At 42.5% G+C, this 11,796-nt stretch overlaps 1 protein-coding gene across 1 annotated transcript; it reads left to right on the forward strand.

The window, feature by feature from the left end:
- The first annotated feature begins 1,001 nt into the window (after positions 1 to 1,001).
- Positions 1,002 to 5,421, forward strand: LOC109759462 (uncharacterized). Its single transcript, XM_020318285.4, has 4 exons — positions 1,002 to 1,283; positions 2,475 to 2,551; positions 4,711 to 4,798; positions 4,873 to 5,421. Exons 1-4 carry the CDS (start codon positions 1,200 to 1,202, stop codon positions 5,230 to 5,232), a joined length of 609 nt encoding a protein of 202 aa, XP_020173874.1. The 5' UTR covers positions 1,002 to 1,199; the 3' UTR covers positions 5,233 to 5,421.
- Positions 5,422 to 11,796: the final 6,375 nt, after the last annotated feature.

Genomic DNA, 11,796 nt, shown 5'->3' on the forward strand with positions numbered 1-11,796 from the left:
TTCATCTTAAAGGGTTTGAATTAGTACCCTAAGTGGTTGCTAAAACCTACTTCTACTAATAAAGTCAAATATTTCCAAAATAGTTGGGGTTTGACATGTCCTTTGGGCTGCTCAAACATAAAGTTGCTGAAAAAATGCAAATATTTTTAACGAGTGTCAATGGTTTTAAATGGGCTATGTGTCATTTGGCTCAAAGATAAATTTAAATATGTATGTATGTATGTCTCATTATAAACAACAAGTGTTCATTCTTTTTTAATTAAATAAAAGGGGTAAATTTGTTACCATTATGCGCTTGCCCACAACTAAACCAACTAAAACACGGATTTGCACACATGAATTCAGCGGGTCTCTGCGCCATTTTGCGCAACGGGTGAGCTACATGCGTACATTTTCAGATACATATGCGTCCATCTGAGCAAACCGCAATTGTTTTATTATTTGCGCACAAAAACAATAAGAGGTTAGTGGCTTCTATTTATACATAAGCACGTAAATTTTTAGCGTGCGTATTTAGCCAGACAGAAAGATTACTAAAAGGCTCTATACCACCAAATTACTAAATTCTTAAATGGGATTATATACCACCAAATTTTTAGCGTGCGTATTTAGCCCGGGAAAGGATACACATTACTAAATTCTTAAATGGGATTATATACCACCAAATTAGAATGTGTGTGTATATATATTTTCAACATGACATGGTTTTAGATGTGACTATATACCATCTCATTATGACAACAAGACACCATTTTTTATTATGTGTACTTGCCTACACCTAAACTAACTAAAACATATATTTTATTTAAAACAAGGCTCTATACTATATCAAATTAAAATATGTAAATATGAACATCATTAAACCCTGGACCTTTAAACTATGGATATTCTTTTATCATGATCATTAATTTAGCGTGCCCTTACGTCATTGGGCACAACGGGTCTACTAGTTGAAAACTGGGAGCATGTTTTATGGCACAAGGGCAGATTCGTAAATCGCCATCCTGCTTTCGTTTCCTTTTGGTTGTCGCGTCGTCGCTGAGTTCTGAAACCCAAAGCCCCCTTCCCCTTCCTTTCCCCGGGCTGAACCACCTCGAGAAAGAGTAAAGCCAGAGAGAAAGGTACACCCCACCGAATCCAACAACCGAGAAGGAGGAGGAGGGAGGGAGCGAGCGAGCGAGCGAGCGAGAGCGCTGACGATGCAGCAGGCGATGTCCTTGCCCCCGGGAGCGGTCGGCGCGGTGTCCCCGCCGGCCGGCATCACCACCGAGCAGATCCAAAAGGTTCGATCCGTGCCTCCTTCAACCTATTGATTCGACCATAGGCCTCACCCTATTCGTTCCTGGTTAGAGAAATATCGCCCCTATTTTGCTCTCCTCCCGCTCTTAGTCTCAGGTGATCAGATCAGATTCCTCGCTTGGCTAACTGTGTGGTGGCGCATTCAGAAAAGCTACAGAAGCATGTCTATGCAAGAGGATATTAGAAAAGAGAACAGGATAAGGGGATTGGAAATAGACATACTAATAGTATTGGGAATAGACATGCACTAGTAGGGTTGCTAGGAGGTAAGTATCATTGTCTGCCAAAAACCACTGGTGACCATCAATCGCGCAGTGAATGTTGCCAACTAGATGTGGCCTGTGAGCCTCTTGGTTCTGTACCACAATATACGGCTCATCAGCCATGCTCTATGGTGCTACTGCAGACTTACCCTTGTGCATCTGCAAGACGGCATCGTTTGCGTGACCAATGTGGTTTCCACCATCCTCGCCCAGTCGATCATCCACCGACGTGTCACCAGCAGCCGTGCAGTACCACTGTCGGACCATGTCCGCTCTGCCACAGAACGTGGCTAGCTTGCGGGTGTTCAGTGACTTTAATTATAGATCGACAATCACCAACCACCACACGATGTAGCCTTTCCACTAGAGGATTGCTGCCCGTATGATGCCACTTATCAGCCCCTTCTCTATGATGCCACTCATCCACAAGCATGGAGTTGGATTTTTTTTTTGTTAATTGTATTTTTGCTAAATGAATGAGGTTGTTTTACAAAATTAACTGTATACCTATCTCCTCAGTGGCGCCCTCCGGATAGCTACAACGAGACCTTGTGCAACATCATCTCTGTGTTTCCAAATCATGGACTCGTGATAGTTACATAAGAAATAAGTTTAACTCCAAGAGAGTCAACGTCAGAAATCATTCATTCAGTAATCGGTATCCATCCGAACACATTTCTATCCGAAAGACTGGTTCAAGAAATATCAACTATGCTGGCATGATAAAAAAGGAAGAATATATGGGACGGCGCTTCTTCGCGAATAAAGTTTCTTGTGTATAGTTCTTACACAACATTGCAGCAGTGAATGTAAAATCGATGAGTTATGACTATGGAATCCTAGCGGTATAGTATGATCATATACTCATTAAATATATATTAGCTTTTTACTAACACTTGTTTTCTTTTTCAGTATTTGGATGAAAATAAGCAACTTATTTTGGCCATCCTTGAAAATCAGAACCTAGGAAAGTTGGCTGAATGTGCTCAGTAAGTGGCTTGCTAATTTGGTTTAGTGCTTGCAATTACCATATGAAATGTTTATTGTTGGTTTCATATTTTGCGATCAGGGACCTCTCAGCTACTCTTAATTCCTATATACCTCTGTAGACTCATATTTTATACCTATTACATGCTGTATTGCAGAATACCCTATACCTGCCATTCCCTGTATACTGTTTTCGAAAAATGTCATTTTTCCGCATCCCCGATATCCATATCCTCAACGATGAAACTGCTAATGCATTTATTGACCCTCATCTCTCGTTTTATTTGATGTAGCGTGAAACTGCATAGCTGCCAGTTTTTTCATTGAAGTTATGTGTATGGCATTCCAAATACAAACCCCTGTCTTTTGTATTCGAGACATGTTTTGGTCGAAAAATGGTTTCCACTATAAAGACAGCAGCGGATTACAAATGAAATAGACGATCTATCTTACATAATACTCAGATTCGAGGACCATGTCAGTGTCTTTTAACAGCATCATTGTTAGTAGTGTCTTGCTCATCTGGACTTGTTGCTTCTTTTCGTACAGTACTCCTACTAAATATAAGATGTTTCTAGTACATTTGTGGTTGCCCTGTGTATGCGACGTAAATTTGAGTTTTGGCCCAGTGATTACTGATTATTTGCATTCTTTGTCCAGTAATAACTCTTTTCACTTATGAAGTTCCTACAATTGATAGTGTACTCCTTGGTTCTCTTTTCTTTACTAATGTATTTTTCCTTTTACTAAAATACTGTAGGGAAGGCACCTACTGCGTGATTTAACTAATCTATCTTCAGTTTTCAACTATTCATGCATGTTGTCTTTACCTTTTGTGAGGATTTTTTTGACTGAAATGCAACATAATGCCTTCAAGTCCAACTTTAAATGAATTCCTAAGCCTCCACATGTTTAGATGATTTTAAGGAGATGGAGTGTAAAATTCAAGATTTGCGTTACACGATAAAAAAGTGTATGATTAACTCCACCTGTTTCTGTCTGAATTACTTCTGTCGATCTGATAAAACGTAATCTCTAGAGGCATGATCTTAATCGTTGTAAAATCAGACTGTTGCCGGTGGTTTCGCAGTTGACAATTATTAAAATTTCAGATAGGCAGATTAGTTTGAGTATTGAGTTAAATTTCTTGTCCGTTGGGTTAAGGACCCCATATGGAGAGATACATGGATCAAAAGGACCTACATTTGGTGTTTGGAGAAGGCCTATGATAAGATACCGCGGAATGTCATGTGGTGAGCCTTGGAGAGACACAAAGTCCAAACAAAGTAGTGAAAGTACATTACGCTCATCAAGGGCATGTATGATAATGGTGTGACAAGTGTTCAAACAAGTGATGGAGACACTGATGACTTTACGATTAAAATAGGACTGCACCTAGGGTCAGCTTTGAGCCCTTATCTTTTTGCCTTGGTGATGGGTGAGATCACAAGGCATATACAAGGAGATATCCCATGTTGTATGCTCTGTGTGGATGATGTAGTGCTAGTAGATGATAGTCGGACAGGGATTAATAGAAAGTTAGCTATGGAGACAAACTTTGGAATCGCAAGGTTTTAGGCTTAGTAGAAATAAATGGATGTGTGGCCACACAAGAAAGTATTGGATCCGGAGTGATGATATACGTGATAGAGTTGGGTTAGCACCGATTGAAGAGAAGCTTGTCCAACATCGTGTGAGATGGTTTGATGGTTAAAGCGTGCTGATAATGTCAAGAGAGGTCGAGGTAGATCAAACTTGACATGGGAGGAGTCTGTAAAGAGAGATCCGAAGGACTGGAATATCACCAAAGAACTGGTCATGGACAGGGGCGCGTGGAAGTTAGCTATCCACTTGCCAGAACCATGAGTTGGTTGTGAGATGTTATGGGTTTCAGCTGTAGCCTACCCCAACTTGTTTGGGACTAAAGGCTTTGTTGTTGTTGTTATTGGGTTAAGGACCCCATATGCCTTGCTAGTTTTGGTTGTCAATTGATAGGGCTATACCACAAGCTTGTAATGTAGTTTCTGGTGCAGAGAGAGAACCAGCCATTGTGGTCATCATATGATGTGCCTACCTTTTGCAAATGCTTCCCTCCCTGTAAATGGATGTGTGATATTGCTGCTGCATTTAGAATAAGAGTGTTTATGCTCTGGACTTTCAGATATCAAGCTCAGCTCCAAAAGAATCTCTTGTATCTAGCTGCTATCGCGGATGCCCAACCACCACAGAACCCTGCAAGTCGCCCCCAGGTTAGTCTGTGTAGTCAGTTATCCATTTTGCGAAAAGATGGTCTGTGGTGCTCACTTGTTTATTTTGCAAACAGATGGTGCAGCAGCCTGGTAGTATGCAAGGTGCAGGGCATTACATGTCACAAGTACCAATGTTCCCTCCAAGAACGCCTTTAACCCCACAGCAGATGCAAGAGCAGCAGCACCAGCAGCTTCAGCAGCAGCAAGCCCAGGCCCTTTCTTTCCCCGCCCAGATGGTCATGAGACCAGGCACCGTCAACGGCATGCAGCAGCCTATGCAAGCAGCCGGCGACCTCCAGCCAGCAGCAGCACCCGGAGGGAGCAAGCAGGACGCCGCAGTGGCTGGGGCCAGCTCGGAACCATCTGGCACCGAGAGCCACAAGAAGGCGGGAGCAGAGAAGGAGGTGGGCGCTGATGTAGCAGACCAATCCTAAGCTATTAGTGTTAGGCAAACATAACGCCATGTATTATGTATACTATAAGAAAGAAAGAAAGCTCGTCTTACCTGTCGTTCTGTCCGGGATTGTCATCTCACTCACTCTAAATTGTTGTAGGCTTGTACTAGCAATTGTGGAATAACTCGCAAGCCCTTTGTCCAAGTCAGATGATTTACCTTTTGTTTACTTCGCTAGTATTTGCTTGCTTTGACAGGAAATAGTGAGTGAATGGTCAGTGTGGTGGACGTTTTTCTCGGTTATCTAGTGATACAACCCAAGTTGCAGCTTTTTCAGGCAAATTGCCCCCACTGGACATTGCCGGCGTTGCAAGATCGCCTCGCAGTCGCAGGTCAGCAAATCCGGTGGAGGCATATCACTGAAAACGGCGGGTAATTTTTGCAGTAGCAGCGAAACATGGAAAGCGGGGTCCATCTACCCAAACCAAACCACCACAATCGTGAACGGCTCCAAGTAAAGCTTGCGACATGGACGATTGACCACCGTTTGCTGTGCATGGGGCTCAAGTTTGAGGACGCCTACTGCAAATTGTCACTCTGCGCATTTGTCTTGTGCTCAGCCTGAGCCTTCATCCTAGCCTAAGCTCGAGATAGATCAATGTGGTCTTGATAATCAACCGCAATCTCAGCAATCGATGAGTTGTTGGAAGTGGCAATATTCGGCATGCCTCCTCTGGGCTCCATCTTGTAAGTGCACCAAATGGAAAGCAACCCAAACTGTGATGATTGCTACTACACCAAATTTCTTGATTCCATCTTGTACTGCACAACGTAGCCATTGGTTCATCCGCTCCTCTGTGTGTTGGGTGCTACTTGCTGTCGCCGTTGTGTTGTATCTCAGTCCCTCTTATGATAATGAAAATGGTTCAGGCCGGCGTAAGCCCGCCGTAGCACCGTCAAAAAAAGTCTGCGGGTGATGCCTAGTGCTGTAGAGAAGAGTATTACCCACATCTTTGAAGACATCTCTCCAAACATGGCTGGTAAATATGGTGTCACGATCTCAAATTATTGACTGTAACACCATGTAATCTGACCGCTTGATCCACAAAAAGCTTTGAAGCGGTATGAGCTATGTATGTGTGATGCAGACGGTGAAACCCATGGTAATTTCCTGCCAAGGAGTTTAAAGAGGTGGCAGTGGTTGCAATAGACTAACTGGTTTCAGATTGGTATGCTTGGCTTGTTGACAAGTGCTGCATTGTCTGACAAAAAAAACTCCACATGTAGCTTCAAGCCTGGCCACTAGTGCAACTTCTTTGCTCTCTAGTAAGTAGGAGTCATTCCGGAATGCCCCCAATAGCAATGCCATGCAAGGCAGCGATTAATTTGGTTTGCAAAGCCAAATTGTTGCCAATTACCAATCGTCCTTGGTATTTTATCAGCCCATGTTCCAAAGAGAATGAATGGCCAATTGTTGAAGTAGTTCTAGCATATCAGTGTCATTGTTGTAAGAAATTTTAAACCTCTTGTATCCAATCTCAGGGTGACAAACAGACATGGCTGAGTTTCATAGCAATGACCAATGCGAGACACAGAACCTGCAGCTCCATTCTCTATTTATTTTTTATTTTTTGTATTTGAACTGAAATTGTAAGCAAACTAATTTTGCCATAGCTTTGCGCTGCAAAATCAGAAAGAGAGCACAAACTTGTGACCAGTCCAAATAGTGAAAGCGCCTCTCGGCAGGTATTGTCTTCATTTATCCACCGCCATCATGGCAACCATGAACTCCTTTTCGTATAGAGAGCTTGCAGTTCATGACGCTCATCACCTTGCTCATATAGGCAATCAGATGGCCTCGCTTCATGAGCACAGCCATCACACCAGTGTTGCATGTGAAGATACCCTCTCTCAAAGAAACATAATGACCTGTCTGTAAGGAAGATCAACGAACAAATTATGAGACTTGAAGCAGGGCCATCAGCTTAGTCTATTCCTGTACCACTCCATTACAGTCTGCAAGATGCCGCTAGTCAACAGTTGCCACAGAAGGATCAGCTTGCTGCAAATATATTAAAGGAAAATGCTAGTAACACAACACTGATGGCCTCTCATGTTCCCGTGTCTGCATCCTCTGATTCCCTTCGTCAGCAAGCACTCCCCAAAGGAATTTCTCATCAAGAAATCCCCAATATGCAAGTGGGAATTATCAATGCCCCTCCTTCCAGTTCTAATAATGTGTCGCCTCCTTCCAAATCCTGTCCTAAGAGAGCTTGCGACTCAATTCTTGGTCTTGGTTTGTCTCCTCCTCCAGCAAAGAGGCAACCCATTTTAGGACATGAAATTGATGGATTGACTCTGGCTCCATCGAGTGATGTTGGACATGTTCTTGTTACTGTGCCTCAGGTTAACCCTTGTCCAAGTCTGTTTGGAGCTCCACGTGCTGGTCAGCTTATACACCGTCTTCAAGATGTACCTGCCGCTACCGTTCCTGCTTCCAGTCAGACTCTTGTAGGTGGAATAGCTTCTTCTCATGGTGATGTGGTGCCCAAATATAGCAGTCAACATAGATCTAAAAGCAGCCGCTGGGATGTTCCTCCCTCAGGGGGGTCTGGAGATACGCGGCGACATCATCATGTGTCTCTTCGCTCTCGCACTGGGGATGCTGTGGAGAAACGACACCGTGATGTTACTCATGTTGGCAGCGGCCTTTACCTGGGTATGTTGGGAAACGTAGCATGCAATTTCAAAAGCTTTCCTACGCTCACGCATGATCTATATAGGAGATGCATAGCAACGAGAGGGGGAGAGTGTGTCCATGTACCCTTGTAGACCAAAAGCGGAAGCATTTGTTTAACGCGATTGATGTAGTCGAACTTCTTCTCGTTCCGACCAATCAAGCACCGAAAGTACGGCACCTCTGACTTCTGCACACGTTCAGCTCGATGATGTCCCTCGAACTCTTGATCCAGCAAAGTGTCGAGGGAGAGTTCCGTCAGCACGACGGCGTGGTGACGGTGATGGTGAAGTGATCCGCGCAGGGCTTCGCCTAAGCACCCGGTACCCCAGAACACTTCCGGTGTCCGAATATCATCGTCCTATACATGAATCTTTACCTCTTGACCATTTCGAGACTCCTTGTCATGTCCGTGATCTCATCCGGGACTCCAAAAAACATTCGGTCACCAAATCACATAACTCATATAATACAAAGTCGTCATCGAATGTTAAGCGTGCAGACCCTACGGGTTCGAGAACTATGTAGACATGACCGAGACACCTCTCCGGTCAATAACCAACAGCGGAACCTGGATGCTCATATTGGTTCCTACATATTCTACAAAGATCTTTATCGGTCGTACCGCAATGACAACATACGTAATTCCCTTTGTCATCGGTATGTTACTTGCCCGAGATTCGATCGTCGGTATCTTCATACCTAGTTCAATCTCATTACCGGCAAGTCTCTTTACTCGTTCCGTAATACATCATCCCGCAACTAACTCATTAGTCACATTGCTTGCACGGCTTATTATGATGTGCATTACCGAGAGGGCCCAGAGATACCTCTCCGATACTCGGAGTGACAAATCCTAATCTCAATTTATGCCAACCCAACAAAAAACCTTCAGAGATACCTATAGAGCATCTTTATAATCACCCAGTTACGTTGTGACGTTTGATAGCACACAAGGTATTCCTCCGGTATCCAGGAGTTGCATAATCTCATAGTCAAAGGAATATGTATATGCCATGAAGAAAGCAATATCAATAAAACTTAACAATCATTATGCTAAGCTAACGGATGGGTCTTGTCCATCACATCATTCTCCTAATGATGCGATCCCGTTCATCAAATGACAACACGTGTCTATGGTTAGGAAACTTAACCATCTTTGATTAACGAGCTAGTCTCGTAGAGGCTTACTAGGGACACGGCGTTTTGTCTATGTATCCACAGATGTATCAAGTTTCCGGTTAATACAATTCTAGCATGAATAATAAACATTTATCATGATATAAGGAAATATAAAATAACAACTTTATTATTGCCTCTAGGGCATATTTCCTTCAGTCTCCCACTTGCACTAGAGTCAATAATCTAGTTCACATCGCCATGTGATTTAACATCAATAGTTCACATCTTTATGTGATTAACACCCATAGTTCACATCGCCTTGTGACCAACACCCAAAGGGTTTACTAGAGTCAATAATCTAGTTCACATCGCTATGTGATTAACACCCAAAGAGTACTAAGGTGTGATCATGTTTTACTTATGAGAGAAGTTTAGTCAACGGGTCTGCCACATTCAGAACCGTATGTATTTTGCAAATTTTCTATGTCTACAATGCTCTGCATGGAGCTACTCTAGATAATTGCTCCCACTTTCAACATGTATCCAGATTGAGACTCAGAGTCATCCGGATTGGTGTAAAAGCTTGCATCGACGTAACTCTTTATGACGAACTCTTTATCACCTCCATAACCGAGAAATATTTCCTTAGTCCTCTTAGGTAACTAAGGATAACTCTGACTGCTGTCCAGTGATCTACTCCTGGATCACTATTGTACCCCCTTGCCAAACTCATGGCAAGGTACACAATAGGTCTGGTATACAACATGACATACTTTATAGAACCTATGGCTGAGGCATAGGGAATGAGTTTCATTCTCTCTCTATCTTCTGTCTTGGTCAGGTTTTGAGTCTTACTCAACTTCATACCTTACAACTCAGGCAAGAACTCCTTCTTTGACTGATCCATTTTCAACTCCTTCAAAATCTTATCAAGGTATGTACTCATCAAAAGTCTTATCAAGCGTCTTGATCTATCTCTATAGATCTTCATGCCCAATATGTAAGCAGCTTCACCGAGGTCTTTCTTCGAAAAACTCCTTTCAAACACTCCTTTATGCTTTCCAAAAAATTGTCATCATTTCCGATCAACAATATGTCATTCACATATACTTATCAGAAAGGCTGTAGTGCTCCCACTCACTTTCTTGTAAATACAGGCTTCACCGCTAGTCTGTATAAAACTATATGCTTTGATCAACTCATCAAAGCGTATATTCCAACTCTGAGATGCTTGCACTAGTCCATAGATGGATCACTGGAGCTTGCACATTTTGTTAGCACCTTTAGGATTGACAAAACCTTCTGGTTGCATAATATACAACTCTTTTTTTATAAATCCATTAAGGAATGCAGTTTTGATATCCATTTGCCAGATTTCATAAAATGCGGCAATTCCTAACATGATTCAGACAGACTTAAGAATCCATACGAGTGAGAAAATCTCATCGTAGTCAACACCTTGAATTTGTCGAAAACCTTTTTGCGACAATTCGAGCTTTGTAGATAGTAACGCTACCATCATCGTCTGTCTTCCTCTTGAAGATCCATTTATTCTCAATGGCTTGCCGATCATCGGGCAAGTCCACCAAAGTCCACACTTTGTTAACCATCAACACTTGATGCTCCTTGATTTCTACCTCCGCAGCTTTGAGCATTGCGAAGAGCTCGGGAATTGTCTTTTCCATCCCTTGCATATTATAATTCATCACGAAGTTCTAGTAGCTTGGTGATAGTGACTAGACAACTCTGTCAATCACTATCTTATCTGGAAGATTAACTCCCACTTGATTCAAGTGATTGTAGTACCCAGACATTCTGAGCACATGCTCACTGGTTGAGCTATTCTCCTCCATCTTGTAGGCAAAGTACTTGTCAGAGGTCTCATACCTCTTAACACGGGCATGAGTCTGAAATACTAATTTTAGCTCTTGGAACATCTCATATGCTCCATGGCGTTCAAAACATTTTTGAAGTCCCGGTTCTAAGCGGTAAAGCATGGTGCACTAAACTATCAAGTAGTCATCATACCGAGCTTGTCAAACGTTCATAACGTCTCCATCTGCTCCTGCAATATGCCTGTCACTTAGCGGTGCATCAAGGACATAATTCTTCTGTGCAACAATGAGGATAATCCTCAGATCACGGACCCAGTCCGCATCATTGCTACTATCATCTTTCAACTTAGTTTTCTCTAGAACATATCAAAAATAAAACAGGGGAGCTATACGCAAGCTATTGATCTACAATATAGATATGCAAATACTATCAGGACTAAGTTCATGATAAATTAAGTTCAATTAATCAAATTACTATTCCCACTTAGATAGACATCCCTCAAGTCATCTAAATGATACGTGATCCAAATCAACTAAACCATGTCCGATCATCACGTGAGATGGAGTAGTCATCAATGGTGAACATCTCTATGTTGATCATATCTACTATATGATTCACGTTCGACCTTTCGGTCTCCAGTGTTCCGAGGCCATGTATGTACATGCTAGGCTCGTCAAGTTTAACCCGAGTATTCCGCATGTGCAAAACTGTCTTGCACCCGTTGTATGTGAACGTAGAACCTATCACACCCGATCATCACATGGTGTCTCAGCACGACGAACTATCGCAACGGTGCATACTCAGGGAGAACACTTATACCTTGAAATTTTAGTAAGGGATCATCTTATAATGCTACCGCCGTACTAAGCAAAATAAGATGCACAAAAGATAAACATCACATGCAATCAA

The sequence above is a fragment of the Aegilops tauschii genome, chromosome 4, assembly GCF_002575655.3.
Source record: "Aegilops tauschii subsp. strangulata cultivar AL8/78 chromosome 4, Aet v6.0, whole genome shotgun sequence".
In the NCBI taxonomy this organism is placed as follows: Eukaryota; Viridiplantae; Streptophyta; class Magnoliopsida; order Poales; family Poaceae; genus Aegilops; species Aegilops tauschii.